At 37.9% G+C, this 17599-nt stretch overlaps 1 protein-coding gene across 1 annotated transcript in view; it reads left to right on the plus strand.

Moving 5' to 3' along the window:
* The first annotated feature begins 907 nt into the window (after positions 1-907).
* The window catches only part of SNTG2 (syntrophin gamma 2), a 190396-nt gene continuing 173704 nt past the window's right edge, over positions 908-17599 (plus strand). The window contains exons 1-3 of the mRNA XM_039568610.1: positions 908-1167; positions 3723-3849; positions 4229-4321. Of these exons, the coding sequence (XP_039424544.1) occupies positions 908-1167; positions 3723-3849; positions 4229-4321 (480 nt within the window). The remainder of the gene's footprint in view (positions 1168-3722; positions 3850-4228; positions 4322-17599) is intronic.

The raw sequence follows: 17599 nt of genomic DNA on the forward strand, positions 1-17599 counted from the left end.
TTGAGGCAACTGTTTAATGTATTCCAAAGTGAGTTCAGTATATATAAGCATCTTCATGATATCTTCTCTTGCTTCAAAAATCCTTTTGAAACAATGCATCAATGAATTAGATGTAGGATCTGCTTTAGATCATTCTTAAGAAGAGATGTAGAACTGTTTTGGAAGATCAGGTTTCAGTGTTTATTTCAAATATTTTAGCACTCAAATTTACTTATGAAAGTGACAAAATGATTTGAAGTACCCTGGAAATACAGATGAAGTTCTTTTACCACCTATTTTCTAAACTGCTTTTCTCTAAACAGATTAAAACATTGGGCAGTTTCCACCCAAAAGGTAATAGGTGGGATTCATCCAAGAATACTCAAAGATCTGGCTGATGCCATTGTGAGGCTTCTCTCAACAATTTTTGAATGATCTTGGGAATCTGGAGAGGCCCCAGCTGGAAGCTGGCCAACCTTGTACCAGTTTTTAAGAAAGGCAAGAAATATGACCCTGGAAACTACAGGCCTCTCAGTTTTACTTCAGTGGCTGGTAAAATTATGAAGAAGAGTATTCTGGAAGATACTGAAACACTTTTACAGACAATGCAGTCAGTGGTCACAGCCAGCACGGATTCATGAGTGGAAAGTGTTGCTTGTCAAAGCTGTTGTCCTTACATGAAGGGTAACCTTTTTGCAGTTGATGAAGGGAAGTGAGTTGATGTAATCATATGGATTTAAAATTCCCTTCCTCAAGAGTTCCATGTAATATGGTGCATATAATAGTACATATAATATGGTAGTTGCCTATAATAGTGCATATAATATGGTAGAAAAGACATGGACTGACAAATAGAAAAGAAGCTACTACTGTGGTAGAGGAAAAATATATAAATTATGGGTGTTGTTTGTAACAACTGCCAAACAAAATGCTTGAATGTCATGCGGTTTCTGCCAGCCTGTCACCTCTCTATGCTATTGACAACATCCGCTACAGGAAGGTGAGATGGCCAGGGGATGCTTCTGGTCAGATGGGTCAGCCCGGTGCTCTCAACGGTTTCTGTAGGGTAGTTGGACTTGGTTTTGATGTGGACTATGCAGCTTTCTCCATCCGTCATCTTGTAGAAGTTCACTGGGACAGAGGCTGTTCCCAATACACAACAGGTGTATTTGCCTCCTCTTCTGAGGGGTAAAATAGATCATCAGGCTGGACCTGAGCTGTTCCTGCCATTGGCCTTGGTGATGGAGGACGATCGTGGCTCCACTGAGTTAATTTAGGTTTTATCCCATCGTGTCTGTTAGCTTGTTGTGGGAATAGTGGGAAGGTCCCTGACAGCTTTTGCTCTTTATGCTCTCATGAAATGTCAGTACAGTAGTATTTATATTTAACCTGATTTAGGGTTTGTATGATACCACTAATGAGCATAACAAATCTTATTAGTATGGCAGAAATAGAATTTTCCCATCGTTACATTGTTTGTGTTCCTGAACAGAAGAGGTGTGTGATATTAAAAGGTATGTGAGAGTAATACAAATGCACATTATTGGCTTATGACAACCTTTGTATTCAACTTAAAATTTTGATTACACTGTTAAAATAATATTTACTTTCCCAGTAGGTTCTGAATTGATCTTTAGTAATGTTGTTTATTGAAAATATTTGCAGAATGTTACAGGCCTATTTCTGTGCTAAGCAGATTTTGTTGATGCACAAGGGTGATGTTTTTCTGATGGTATTAAAATTCTCAATTTAACAGCCAGAAACCTAGGAAGTGAATTTGAAGTGCTGGTGCATTTGTTTTCAGAAGAAACCAATTAGTAAAAATATTGTATCCCACCCTGAGAGTGCTGCTGGCTATTTGACACTAGCCTTTCTCTCCGGGGTAGTTTAGTTGTCCGAAATGTTTAGATGATTATATGAACTGGTAGAGGACTACTGGGTTCAAACAGAAAAAAACTTGGATGCCTTAATTTGCTCCAATCTCAATCTTTACCACAGCATCCCACAGCCTAGCAGAAGGGGAAAAAAGTGTGCCTCTTTTGTCTTTAGAGGCATGCACATGGTGCTTGCAGGGGGTTCTGCATTCATGCTAGAATGCCTTGTCCTGGGGCTGCCTCGTATTTCTGGAGAAGCAGTAGCATCTCTTGGATTTGAGTTATTTCTCTGTTTCCACAAAACATACCATGGAATAGAAATCCCAGGAGAATTACGCTATTCAGGAAATAATAGTATTGGAACCTCATATCTGCTTAACTCAATATAAATAACTCGTATTCTGAATTCCATAGATGACTGCCTGTGTTTAGGAATCTAAAGAAGCTAAATTTAAGTACCCAGAACATGCTCGGTATGCATTTTTTGCAGTCTTAAGGAAAAGTGATGTTTGCTTTGAGAGGTTTTGACTGAATAACTGCATCAATTAATTACTGTGATTAATGCAGTAATTGGTGTTGTTGATCTTGCAGGCTTTATGTAAAACTTTTTAGTAAATTAGACAATGCTAAAAAAACCCTTGAAATAGTTCTTCTTAGAGGGGAAGGGTAACACATCTCATCTGCAACAATTGTTTTGCCTATCCATTTCCCTTATGATGTTCTAAAATCTCATCACATGAATATTGTTCTTTTTGGCAACAAGAGTTGGGCAGTGAATTAAAATGAGAGGATTTATCCAATTTATGTTTTCTGAGAAATGTAATTTCGTGTCTACTTTTTACAGTGTTAGTGACTCAGAATTTTATTTCTGCATTCCAGTGAAGTCAGTAAAAATACACTAATACAAAAGAACAAAAATTATCTTTATTATATTTCTAATTATATATTAAAGTAGTGTGATTATGTCAGTTCTTAATCTGTTTTGTTCTTTACAATGAATTGGGATTAGTTTCAGTAGAATATCTGAATCTTACTTCTTAGGAATTTCAGCTAAGTTGCTATAATTTAAAAATGTCTGTTCAGCAAGAAGGATGTGAAAGAATACTAATTTAATAAATCTGTTCTAAATATGTGTAGGGAAATTGGTGGGGATGCAAAAGATAAGAACAAGTAGAACTAATTGCCAGCTAACCTTTATTCCCTACTCCTTCAGAAAGTTTCTTGCCAAAGAAGAGATGACTGTAGGATCACCTCCCTCCTACTAGGCGTGGCAAAATGTCCTAGAATAACAAATATCAGAGTTTGTGCTATAAAGTTTCCACTTTTATCTGGTGTTTCTATATTTAGCTACAAACCATTCTTTGCCATGTAAACAGTCTTTGCAGGAAAAGAGAACATCAAATAAGACTTATGAAAAATACTTTCCTCAAACTTGTTTGTACATGCTACATAGATAATCCTATATTAATTTGAATTACATAAAGTCAGCTCAGATTTGGAATTTTTATTCTCTCGTTAAATAGTGTTTTCAACAGAAATTGTCATTTGGTCCTGAGTTTATAGGATGCAAATTATATTACAGTAATTAATTTTACCTGACTTTGTGACAAAGACCCTGACGTATGTGCCAGCATAGCAACACATGTGCTGAGTCTTTTGTTTATGCCTTGGCAGAAGTGTCCTCTCCCTCCCAAAAAGAGAAATTACAGCTGTGCTTTAGCTGCATCTGCTACAGCTACCAGTTAAACCGTGTGCTTTTATACTCTTTGGTAAACTTTTCTGCAAAGTTTCTAGTTAGAATTTTTAAATAAAAAGTCTGTTTATTTCAAACAATGGTTTTATTTATTAATTTGCTCCTTTTTACTTCAGAAAATCTACCAGTGAGTCCAGTGGAGAAGACTGCCTGAAGGCTTTGCAGTTTGTTATGTACAACCTTACTCTAGCTGCAGTGCAGAGCTGCATCTCTGCAGGAGATCTAAGGGGGAGACTTTGCAAGGTATCAGAAATTGGCAAAAGCTTCTGCCATGTGGAGAAGGGTGATCACCACAGAGACACAGCCTGTGTGGCTGGAGAAAATTGTTGTGGTAATTTGTTCAACTGTCCAGTAATTAAAACCATTTTCTGTCAGTTACTCTGCTGCTTGCCCTCGTGCTTTCGCATGGCATTGGTGTTAATCTCTTGCAAGACTGTGCAGCCTTACAGTGAGAGACACGTACCTTCCTTTTTTTGGTAACTTTGGCTACTAGACTTGGTGTAGAAGTTTCCAAACCTTTTAAAATAACTTATATATTCCTAGGTTCTGTAGCAGGCAGTTTCTAAAGGATCTAAATTCAGGTTCCTGAAAAACATCGGTTGTGTTGCTGTTGTACTTCTAGCCATTGGTGAAGATGAAGGAAAATGGTGATCTTGTAGCTGCCTCCAAGTATTTGAGGAGCAATTACAAAGTTGATGGAGACGAAATCACCTTAGTACTACCAGGTATTATAATAGGGGTGCAAAATGCAGCTTGGGTTGTTGGGCTTAGGAGTAGGGAAGAAAATTCCCTCTGGAGGATGGGGTTCTGCAGCATGAGAGCAGGTTGTTTAAAGGCTGTGAAACCCCTTTCCAGGAATGATTTTCAAGACTTAGCTAGCCAAAGCAACACCTGAATTGATGACTTGATGCTGGATACTTTCCCACTTAAATTTCAACATCATGCAGGGCACCTCCAGAGGTTTTTATTGACACAGTCCTGTGTGTTAACTCTGGAGTGGATCAGCCAGACTCCAGCCATGTGTTCACTCAGTTCAGCCTATTGCTCAGGGGCCTCCCATGGGAAGGAGTGGGCTGAGCATGGTCATTCTCCTTCTAAGCCATGTATTCCCAGATGCTCCTATATTAGGCCTGACTTATAGAGGCTTACAGTATTTCCAGTGGAAAATAAGTTCATTTCACTATTTTTAAAAATTTCTAGTGGGCTGGTCTGACTTTCCCTTGGTTGCTACTGCCTGAGTGGTAACAGGAATTTATGGGTAAGGCAATATTGGGCTTTTAGTTTCAGAAAGGCCACCTGTGGAATGCAATTACATGTGGACAGGGGTGAATAACTACCGTTCTTAAATACAATTTGCTTTGTCTCTTGGTTACTGGCAATTTATATTTTGAGCAAAATATCCTTTACTTGCTTAGAAAACTGCAAACACTGAAGAATTCATTTACCAAACCACTAACATGTATTCCTAAAGAGCAGAGAGGTAAAGAGAAGGCATCAGGAAGAGACTCATGGTTTTTTTATGGTTGAGTGTGTATGGGCAGGGCAGTCAAGTTATGGCTTCTGTTTACATCAACAAAATCCCAGAACTAGAATAGAAAACAATGAAAAAGTAAATCTAATTGGGTGAAAAAAAGGTCTTTAATAGGAAATTGGTTTTGGGGCATAGCAAGTTCTAAATAGTCTTGAAATCTCAAGGAACCATCTGTATGTGCTTTTATTGGATCCATATCTACTGGTGTGCAGTACTTTATTCTAATGTTGGGCAGGGGAACTGAGAGCAGGAAGGTCTCCTGTGCTACTGCAGAGGGTTGTGAGGTCATTTGATCATCTGGAGGAATACATTTCTAATAGTGAAAACATTTGCTTCTTAAAACAATGTACCTTTTTTCAGACATTCTGCCATTTCTTATCCAAATTCACAGACTGTGCACCCTCTCAGAGCCCACTTTTGACTTACCTATGTAATGGTGTATACCACTGACTGCTGAGCAATAACTCCTCTGAATAACAGATAAATATAGAAATGCTTGAGGCATTCAGTAAAATACATTTCATTTTATGCTGAAAGAAAAAACTTAATCTTTGGCAACTTGCATGGTTCTAACAGATAAAATTAAATTATATGAAAACCTGCTGTATTAAGAGCAGCCTTTAAAAATTAATTTCTCGAACAGTATTTTCATGTGGAAATATGATTCATTTAGCACCTGTTTATGTGTGTGATTGCTGATCTAGTAATTGATTGCTGATCTAGTAATTGATTGCTTGAATTGTAAGTTTATAAACATACATATATTTTAGTTTCACAAGTATATTAGCTGGCTCTCTTGAATATTAAAAAAAATATTCAGACATATGGAACTAGATTTTTTGTTACTTTGCTTTTCTTTGCAGAGAAAACATAACTGCTTTAAAAGGGAAATGTGCATATATGAATGATTGAGAACAATAATCTCTTAAAGAGATGATTTTCCTTTCCTTACAGACCTACCTCTCAGAGAATTAATGAGATTTTGGCAGATTTTCTCAATGTAGAACTAGGTTTCTGATGAATCCCTTACTCCTAGTTCAAATGAGTACTCTTTTTTTTTTTTTTTTAATAAAATGGTACACTGGTCCTTTAATCAAATGACTGAAAAAATATGAGGGCCAAAATCCATACAGCAAACACTATTTATATTCAGCAGAGACAGTGCAGAGAAATTAAGTTCTGGATACTTCTGGATTTAAAGAATACGTGGGTGTCCATCTTCACTTGAAATTTGCCATTCTACTTGTCAACTTCTGGTTACAAAATATGTATTTTGTAATTTTTCCCACATAAGTGGTTGAAAGCAAAAAAGGGTATTCTTATATTACTTTATTTCAAATAAATAGTAGAGATGTTGATCTCCCATTACTGATTTCTTTTTTCCAGGAGTCTTGCCTGTTGTCAGACCTTTCCAATAGGATTTTGGAATGAATTAGTGTTATTAGTAAGGAAATGTGATGTCCTGTCTCTTTGGCAAGAAATGTTTTATCACATTTGATGTGGCTGATTTACTCACAGATACCTGGCTAAAAGGTGAATTAGTTCAGAAGACACAGGTGGTAAAGAGGGTGTAGAAAGAGAACCTTGATTACAGAAGTATTCCCACTTTAAGCGGTAAAACCAAAAAGTGAACCTGATGTGCAAATCTGGTTGTTACTGGAGATTCAAGTTAGAAGTAGTTGCTGGAAGTGCTCTGGGGTTTGTGTTGCAGGCAGAATAGCTGCCAAGCTTTGAACATTGGCTGAAAAAAATAGATCTGTACACAGTGGCCAGGGGGTTGGTGTGCATCCAGCTAAGTAACAGCTAAGTAACAGAGCTCCAGTGTTAAAAGTGGGTAGGATGGATTTTGGCCCAGCAGAACTGCTGAAAATCTGTGGTGTCATTTTCTGTGTTTGCACTGCCTGCACACCAGCTATTTGCAGTCCCACAGCTGCTGGTTCCAAACCAGGAGCCCTGTTCAGGTAGCAGGCTCACACCTATATCACAAGAAATATTTTCATTGTCTGTCATTGACTACAGGCTTGTCTTACCCTACTTAGCTTCCTGACAAGGCTTGTCAGGCATACTTTGCACTTTCTTTAGGCTTACCTGGTGCTCTGTTACAGCTTCTTCAACCTGTAATAGCAGTTGCATAGTGACCAAGAAATTGTTCCCTTATCTGTTTTTAGTTTAGTATTACAGGATTGTGTACAGAAAAGCCATTTTTTCCCACAGAATCTCATGCACTTCTATGACTGATAGTGTAATAAGTTGCACACTCCATGTAGGATGAGCTATGACCATAGGAGAAAGGTATAGCTCAGAGGACTGGAGGCGTAGAGTGACAGCAAAGGAATTAAGCTGCGAGCACAGAAGATGACACATATATCCCAGAGCTATAAACAGCATAGAAATGTTCAATTACTGATCACAGAGGGATTGAATTCTTTGGAACAAAGTAAAATTGGTTTTAGGAATTCAAAAAAGAAAAACATCCAAGATATAAAACTATAATAAAGCGTACCATTATACTGAAGTTAAATGGTACGTGGAATTGCAGACCAAGGAAGAAAAAAGGAATTTTTTTCTGCCATCTCTAAGTGCTTAATGATCTCAGTTTTCTTCTGTTTGGGTTGGCTGTAGTTAATTTCTTGCTCTCTGGAAAAGGACAGCAGGAAATTTGGCTGTGCAATGAGACGCTTGAAAAAATTCCAAGCCAGCAGCTCAACCGTGGCTTAACTTCAGCAAAAACTGTGGAGGAATGAGCCTAGACATAAAAAATAACAAGAATCTGAGCATGAGAGTGTAGTTCCTAATTGTTTTATTTGGAACTAGGATGAAAGTGAGTTTTGCTGACCAATTCCTTTAATTAAGCTAATTTACATCCTGGCCCTATAGAGACTTGCACTGAAATAACTGAAGAGGTTGCAAATTGGGTGATTGGAGAGCTGGTTTGGATTCTTACATTGCCTTTGCCACCAAACAAGGTTTAGTTAAATCTGGAAGTCTTGTTTACCTAAGTGTCCCATTGCAGTGCTTGGAAAGAATGCTTTTAAAATGAGTATGTATTCATGTGACTTTTTCACCATCCTGCATTTGCATAGGACACAACACTACCATGTTCTTTCCAAGTGTTGATTTTGTCTGCCTTGTGTGGTAACATTAAAATACTTAAGTAATTTATGAAAGGTATGATTGTAATTTTAGGATGTATTCATAAATTGTAACTTAATTATCTATTAATAAAACCTTACGGAAAGACTTGTTAAAAAAAAAGTTCTCGCAATATTCCATCTAGTCTCTCCTTTTTTTCTCCAGATTCCTTTAGGCACATCTATCAAAGACTGGGAAACAAAATATTCTTAGAAAATGTGAAGGCATTTATGATGAAAGAAACCTGGTGGGAAAATGTTTCAGCTTTTCTTAAGGGTATTTTTTGGGCCAAGTCCTTGTAAAAGTCAGTGTGTTAGAGAAGCCCAAATAATTTGTGCAGCAGTTATGTATTTGCATGGCCGATCATTTTTAAATTTGCATCATGCATCATAGATCAACTGAGTTAAAAGTAGTGTTGGTTTTGTGTGCTGTTATATGGTCTAAACAGATTTCAAGTTGGATATAGTCATAATCTATTTTTTCTCAAAAATCAAGTGTTGGAGTACTAGAAAATGTTCTGACAAACAATTGCACTTGATATTGTGGAGTCACATTTGTCTTCACTAAATTCACTAAATTATAGATATGTATTCATATATGGCCATGGGTTTATGTAAATCTGGCAGGACTAGCCAGCATGGGCTTAATTTACAAGCATCTTCTGTGTTGCTACCTAAAGATATTAAGAGTAGGGCAAGTGTTTGTGATAATTCCTCTTATAAAGCAGGTGAACCTGGACTCAGATAGAAGGACTATGCAGTGACATGATGTGTAACAAGTAGTAAAAGGCATTGAAAGGGTGTGCAGTGGAGACAGTGACAGCTTGTCAGGGCATGGGGGAGAAATGGAAAATATAGCAAGGAGGGAAAGAATTTGAGAAAAAGAGACAAAATGATAATCAGATATTTTAAAAAGTGGGAAAAGCTGTGGGTTTAGAACAGAGGTTATATGTACAGAGGTTATATGCCTTAGTAGCATCCTAGATAGTTGCTTTGCGTGCAATGCAGGCTATGCTTCGAAAATAAATAAGCAGTTTGTGTGAGATTATTTAAGTTTCATTTTGTAGCATTCTGTAGCTGAAGGATAACATATATGTACTCATGCCTGTGTCCCATGTATCTCCTAACAGCTTCATGGTGTAATGTTGTGATGTTAGTTATTGTAGGATGTTTTATACCTTAAAAGATATACAGGATTTTTTTAACTCGTTTGCAGTTTTGATCATGTCTGAGTCTTTTTGCTTGATTTGTGTGTGGTAAGGACTGGAAAAGAGGTACAATCACATAAATTTCAAGTGAAGATGTATCAAGTGGCAATGGTTTGCTTACTGATATCTTGAAAGAGGGATGGAAATCCTTGCAGGCAATTTCTCCATGGTACAATTAGCATTTTTATTATGTCAGATATTGTGGAAAATGTTTGTTATGGAGTATGATACAAGGATCTTCCTTATGGGCATGCTAGTATCATCTGGTGTATTCATTATGAAATTACAGGATTGAGCCAGCTTAGGTATCTGCAGAAACATCTCTTTCTGCTCAATTCTTTTGCTTCATCTTGAGGTTTAATCTCAGCTTCACTCCTAGTGGACTTTATCGTAGCTGTTAGCTCAGTGAGGGAATATAGTATTGCTTCTTGGTAATACAGATTGAATGCTAGTGTGAGTAAAATTCCTTGTACCATAAGTATTTTAAAGCTACATTTATTATACATGTTGCACACAGTGTGCTTTACAGTAATCAGAAAAGAGTAATGGAGCTGGTATGTTACTCAGAGTTAATGATATCATAAATATGCTTTTAGGAGGATAATACACATAATACGTGGGGCGCACAGTATGCAACCTGTCAATGCAAACTTTGGGGAGAATAAAATGACCATGTGAAATGTTTATTGTTTCAATGGAGCAAGTGGAAATGCAAACAGTATCCTCCAGGGCTGGAATATTTGCTGAGGAAGGAATGTAATCTGTGCTCTGAATGTTCTCAGAATTTTGAATTTCTGAGAAAAAGAAGAAATAATCAGTCTTCCCTATTACTTAATTGCTACAAGCTGGATTTACTGTGGAGACTTTGTGAATTGTACTACAAATAGGAACAAAAATTATGTAATCATCTTACCTTTAGCTGAAAAACATTACACTGTATGCCATAAGCACAAACTGAAATGATAAAATTTAATTTTAGAGAATGGATGGACAGTTGAAAGGTAGTGAATTCTTATTCATTGGCTCTGTTGCACAGCAGTCCTAAGTCAGTAATACACTAGCAAAACCTATCTTTATTAAACAGTTTTGTTATTGACTCTGTTCTTTTTCTGATGTTGTCATTCAGAAGTTCAGAACCCTTTCACATAGAAAGTCATCTTTGACCTGCAGAGATATTTCGTCCACAAAGGGACTATTGTAGAAAATGGAATACCTCAAAAATTTTATATAGCGTACTAATAATGGCTTGAAAAATTATGTTCTTCACTGTGGAGGACACTTCTGAATGTTTGTATTTCTCTTGCATTACTGGTTGGGGTGGGGGTTTTTGTTTGTTTTTTGGGGTTTTTTTTTGGTTGGTTTGGTTGGTTGGTTTTGTTTGGGTTTTTTTGGGGTTTTCTTTTGTTTGGTTGGGTTATTTTTGGGCTTTTTTTTGTTTGGTTGGTTTTGGTTTTTTTTTTTGTGCTTGCTTGTTTTTTGTTGTTCTTTTTTTTGTTCTTTGTTTGTTTGTTTGTGGTTTTTGGTTTGTTTGGGGTTTTTTTGTCCTTCCTCAAAGGAGTCTTTGAAACTGTTTTAGTTTAGTTAGCTTTCATGGAGTTTTATTTGGCATTTCCAGAATAATAATCAATATGAATTCAAATGTTTTCGATGGAACCATTTTCCGTACTGAATATTTGGGAGCACAGGGAGTAATTTTTATGATTTCTTCCAAATATTTTACTTTCTTGCTTAAGCTTTGTTGTGTCAATCCAATCAACATTTAATTCTGTCCGTCCCACAGCAATGAAACTGGCACTTTTTCCCACTGTCAGAAGGCTTTTGGATGTCATAAGCTTATATTTTTTTGGAAGGAATTAGAAGTATAGTGACTACATGAGCTTTCTCAAGCCTTTGCCTTTGCAAAGTTTTCAACGAGAAGCAGACTTCTTGTCTTTTTTTGCAGTAATGCCCTAAGATAAAGCCCTAGATGGAACACTTTCCTAAGACTAAAAAGTAATCTGATAAAACAGCCTGGAGAACAGACTGAGGATCAAGATGTGATACATAGGTCTCTGTGTGAGGTAACATAAGCAGTAGGTGATATGAATATGTGTACAAGCAGATCTGTTTCTTACAGACTTTAACCTCTGCTGCACAGTTGCCACACATTTGATTGAATGAATCCCGTGAAAATATTTTGTAGCAGTTGACATAACAATGCTGACAATTGAAGTTAGCTGTGCCTAAATTCAAGTCAGAAAGTCATTTGTCTGGATGTCACAAAGAGCATCTCTGCAGTACTGTGGTGATGTTTTCAGGCTCAGCCAAGGTTGATGCAGATAAGCTGCCAGTTTCTTTATTGTGAGCTGCATAATAGAATGAAGCCTTTCATATAGTGCAGCTCACTTCTTAAATATTGTAGTAAAATTGATCTGTCAGGCTTTTCTAGCAGTCTTCCTGCAGAGAAGGCCAGAAGTCAAGGATGGGGAACTGATCTTTGTGTGGTCAGGATTTACAGTACCTCTAAGTACACTTCAAATGCAGGATAAGAAAATAGAAGTTAAGAATTCAAACAGAAGCAGGTTCTTACTGAGGTCGGCCGATCCCACCAGTCTGTTTCTGGTAGTGACGGTGCAAGATGCTAAACCATATTCACATTGGAAACTGTTTTCCTTTATTGTATCTAATTTCTCTTTTCAATGATAATACTAATAATGCAGATAATGCTGTCAGCCTGGAGAACCCTTGTGATGACAGATTTCCCAAGTTCACTACCTGCTGTCTAAATTAGGTATTTTTGTTTGGTTTAAAACTTACCTAGTTGATGCTGTGTTTTGGTGTTGCACAGAGCTTGGTGGAAATCACTTTGGTATTCACCTTAACCCACTGCTGTTTCAATCTTATAAAACTTGCTTGTATTCTCTGCAGGCTTTTACTTTTGAGAGTCCCAAATTCCTTTCATTCTAGGAAGGGCAGCTGTTCCGCTGCTTGGCAGTACACTTTTAACTCTGCTGTGTCTTCCCTGAGATACAGAGGCTGGAACTATATGTAGAAATTATGCTATGCCCAGTGGATGCTCTGAATTTTATCATTGGAAGTTGAAGAGAGATTCCAGAATAAGACTGGTGTGGTTTGTTGTGTGCTGTTTGGTGTGGATGATCTTAAGTCTGGTATTCCGAAGTATTGTTTCTGTTACTGAGTAATACAACACTTCAGCTTAAGGAGTAGAGGCTGTTCTCACATGCATTCATTTCATAACAAGCCCAGAACTGGAGAAGGTGGTGCATCAGTTCATTACCAGCTCAATAGCCATGACTTCATGAAGGATTAATTGTAGAAAGTATTACATTTTTTTGGCAAAACTGACTTCATTAATTTTTCTTCAGAACTGATCCAGGAACTGCTTATAAGTAAGTCATGCAACTATAGGAGTTACCGTATCTGTTATTTTCAATGTTTTTTGCAGAAAAAAATCAATGTAAAGACAAATACACTTTTCATTGTTATGGTGTGGAATTATTACACTATAAATTAAAAGTTTATTTCAATTACAGTTTATGCATTAAAAATTTTGAGGCAGTATACGTGTGAGGTTTTAGTTAAATTATTTTGGAGTGATGTATAGTTGAAAACACTTATTCAGAAAACTGATATTCAAGAAAGATATCAATGCTAAATATGTAAGTAAACATATGGGTTGTCTAGTTGTATTCATTAAGTTTATCAGACTAAATGTGTTTTGAAACTGTCAGGCAAACTATTTCCTATTACAGTTGCAGCCTAATATATATAAAACTTTATTTACCATAGAATCATAAAATTGTTTGGATTGGAAAGGACCTTAAAGATCATTTAGTTCCAACCCCCTCTTCCATGGGCAGGGACACCTTCCAGTACACCAGGTTGTTCAACACCCCATCCAACCTGGCCTTGAACACTTCCAGGGATGGGGCAGACACAGCTTTTCTGGGTAACCTGCTCCAGCGCCTCAGCACCCTCACAGTGAAGAATTTCTTCCTAATATCTAGTCTAAACTTGACCCCTTTCAGTTTAAAGCTATTCCCCCCTCTCCAGTCACTTCACGCTCTTGTAAAATGTCCCTTTCCTACTCTCTTGTATGCCCCATTTGGGTAATGGAAAGCTGCTCTAAGGTCTTCCTGGAGCCTTCTCTTCTCCAGGTTGAACAACTCCAGCTTTCTCAGCTTGTCTTCATAGGAGAGGGGCTCCAGCCCTCTGACATTATTTTGGATTTATTATGGGGGAGTAGTTTTTGAGGTTTTTTGGTCTTTTTAAGGGCTTTAATGCATTATAGGAAATTAATCAGACTTTATATGAAGCAATGGTTTGGGTTTTGGGGAATTCCCCTTTCTGTTTCCAAAATATTCTAGCAGGGGAAACTTGTAATGGTTGTTTTCATATGCATTTATTAGCTTGAAGAGCTGAGGCTTTGTCTTGCAAAGAGAAGTGATGTAGGCTCAGGAGACAGCAGTTCCCAGTGAAAGCATAGCAATTTCAGTGTATTTGTACCTCTACCTACTATCTCCTTTCGTATCTTTGAGAAGCTATTTAATTTACACATCTCTGTCAGCATCCCTGTAATTTCATTATGCATATTCATATGCGATAAGCAGATGTGCTGTGACTATTTAAAATGTGTGCATATCCATATGTACGAGTGCCTACAGATATTTCTGCTTTTGGCTGAGCAGAGGAGAAAAATATATACTAAATTGTGTCTTTTAAGTACCTGTTGCAATCATTTAAGTAACCAAATTTTTGATAATTAGTGTTTAAAGTACTTAGAAATTTACTTCCATATTCTATCTTGTTAAAAAATAGTCTGAATTTATTTCTTGCCTTTCAAGTTAGCAAAGATTTTTACACTTAGTGTCTTATGGTATTGTATTCCATGTAGACAGAAATATTCAGAGATTTTATATTCAAGTTGCACAACATGTCACACACTACAGAATCACAGCATGGTTGGAAGGGACCACAGTGGGGTCATCTGGCAATGTGTTCCAGTGCTTGGTCACCCCCGCAGTAAAGAAGTTCTTCCTCATGTCCAGGTGAAACTTGCAGTTTCTGCCCTTTGCCTCTTGTCCTATTGCTTAGCATCACCGAGATGAGCCTGGAAACATCCTCTGATACCCTCTCTTCATTGGGAGGCTTTGATGAGGTCCCCTCTCAATTGTGTTTTCTCAAATCTTAACAGGCCCAACTCTTTCAGCCTTCCTTGTAAAAGATGTCTTTTCAGTTCAGAGTTTTTAGTCATCTTTCTTTAGTGAGAACGATTTAATCTGTAAATAAACATTTGTCAATAAGTCGTCTCAGTGAATGAGTTTTCATTTTCCCAGAAAAAAATGGGAGTTGCAATTTGAAGAGTTTGAATTACTGATACAAAACTTCCAAAGAGAAGTTCTAAGGAGTAAGCTTACTTTGTTGTTGATCAAGGTGAGACTTTGATGCTACAGGAAAACCTGTCATTTTGCAGAATTGTCTTAATTATTTTTATGATCTTTGACTTCTCTGGACAATGCTTTTACACAAGCTTTTACAAGGAAAATCTTCTACCGTTGTTTATATGTCCATTTGATAAGCCACTTTCTGTCACTTCTTCCTGTTCTGCCCAGGAGGGTTCTGGAATCAGTGTCTAGTTTAAATCTGGACAAGATCTGAAAGATAGTAAAGTTCACTGGTTTAGTGAAGATTCGTAAGGGAGGGAGAATAAAGTTAATCATCTCTTGCTGGGAACGCAGGAAGAATTTAAGACTTTTTGTCATGCAGCTTGAGAGAAGCTGGCAGAGTAATTATGTATTTTTTTCAAACTATCTCTTGAGTAGAATGATAGATGGTGAAATAAAGGTGAGAACTGGTAAGGTAAAGAAAAAGAATATGAGTTTATGGGAAGAAAATAATAAAGTGAGGTATTGAAGAGGGATCTGGTCTGCTTCTATAAAGATAAAATCCTTTTTTGTGTTTAGGGACCTGTTGGTTGGGTCCAGGATCAACATGAACTGATTCATCCCATGGGATGCAGTTCCTGGAGGACAGAGGGATCCCGGACAGCTGGTTTCTTTTCAGAGATTGCCAATAGCATGTATAGAATTAGCAGATGATGTTTCAGGTGTTATATCTACATATGAGAAGAGTTCTTGTTATCATCGTGTCAAAAGTGTGTGCGATCTGTACAAAAACTGCATCTGGGTTCTGGAAGAACACTGGAGAAATGCTTGAGAACCAGTGTGGACAGAGCAGTGCAATCACAGGCTTTTGTCAGCAAGTGGCTGACAAATGCACTATGGATGAGTGAATATCATCCCTTCTGTTTGCCAGCCTCTCAACATTGCAACTAAAAGAGGAGATTGTGTGTTATTGTAAGTGTCTTGGTTTGAAAGACAGGTGTCTGCTAAGGAAGGCAGAAGCCTCCCTTGGAATGGCAGATGTAACCCCTTTCCCTCTGAGTTATTATAATTTTGAAATCAAGGGCTTTTAGGCAAAGATGTGGGAAAATAGGAATAACAGTTCTTTACTATTATATATATAACCAGTCAAACAAAACAACAATAACTATGGCAGTAACAGCAAACAATCACAAACCCAGTGCCAGCCTTCTCGGCTGTCGGGCCCTTTCCCCTCGGGTGCAGTTCCGCTCGCAGCCGGCAGGGGCGCTGGCGGCTCCCGGTGAGCAGGGCAGGTGCGATGGTTCCCCGCGGCTGCAGGGGGCGCTCCAGAGCGAGCTCGGGGAGCACGCGGCACCGGTGCCCTGGGATCCCGGGAAGGGATGGAACAAAGGCTTCACAAACCCCAGACAGCTGGTCCCGGTGTCCGGCCGGACTCTCGGGAACAGCAGGCTGGAGCGGCAGGCTGGAGCGGCAGGGACGAGCACAAATCCCGGAGGACAGACGAGATGTATCCAAACGGGGAACCCCACGGAGGTCAGGGGTGCAGGTCGAGCACGGCTACAGCGTAGTGAAGGCTCGAAGCAGCAGCGGGGCAGGTCGGCCACAGGCCGGCTCCCAGCAGGGCAGGGAAAGTGGCTTTGGGATCCCGGCGTTGTTTCCAGCAGAAAGAAAAATGGCCAAAAAACCAGCAGCTCCTTTCTTTGCAGCTTCTCTCTCTGGACGCGGAGAGCGAACTGACCCCACACCCAGGTGAAACAAAGGAGTAGCCAGGCCCACCCCATCGCCAGTGGGCAGCGTTTTTGTCTTCCTTAAGTACAGCCATTTGTCCCCTAGCAACATGCATTTGGGAAAAAATTCCTTTAACAGAAAAAAAACTAGGACTAAACTAAAACCCCAACAGTAAGGTAAGTTATTAACTGAAAGAAAAGATGAAACTTTATGTTTAGAAACTACAGTGACAATTATATGGTCACTATATTACATGGCAAGTTTTTGGTTTGCTCTGTATAGTTTTAGAGTGTAATTTGTAGTTTCTCTTCTTAAAAAAATAATAAAGTTGGGGGCTGAAACTATATGATCTTCAAGATCCCTTCCAAGCCAAACCATTCTATGATATTTTATTAACTAAATTTAAATATTCATTATTAGGAAATACATGAAAAATCCTGGAGTAAAGCTTGTAGTCTCTCTTTTATTTTGTCAATCTAGTGTCCATGAATATGTATTTAATTTTTATCTCAATTTTTCTTCTTTAAGTTCAAAATAAAGACTAATGAATTATACTTGATTTATAATCCATGGGAAATAATTTCGAACTATTCTTTGTGTAATGTTTTGTTCTTTTTAAGAAATGTTGTTTTCAGTGTTGCCTACTGTTACATCTATTCCATGTCCTCACATACTGGTTCATTAAGATGTCGCTATGAAATGTTTCATGTGAAAAATGAAACTTCTGTCTATTAACAGATGTTGCTTTTGCTTCAAGTTAATAACTTTTTAAAAATATTGGACTGTGATTGTATTTAGGTCAGAGAAGATGGTGAAAGTAGAAATATGTATTTGTTCATTTGAAATCAGTTCTTGTTCACGAGGTTAAACTGAAGAACTTTGAAAACAATTTTTCTTAGAATAAAAGCTTCAAGGAATCCCTGGAAGTCCTCAGTGGTGCACAGCGCTCTGCCCACCTCACAGATATTTGGTGAAATTGGTGAGAGGTTTCTGTTGTACTAGAGGCAGTTC

Source organism: Corvus cornix, chromosome 3, assembly GCF_000738735.6.
Source record: "Corvus cornix cornix isolate S_Up_H32 chromosome 3, ASM73873v5, whole genome shotgun sequence".
NCBI classification, from domain to species: Eukaryota; Metazoa; Chordata; class Aves; order Passeriformes; family Corvidae; genus Corvus; species Corvus cornix.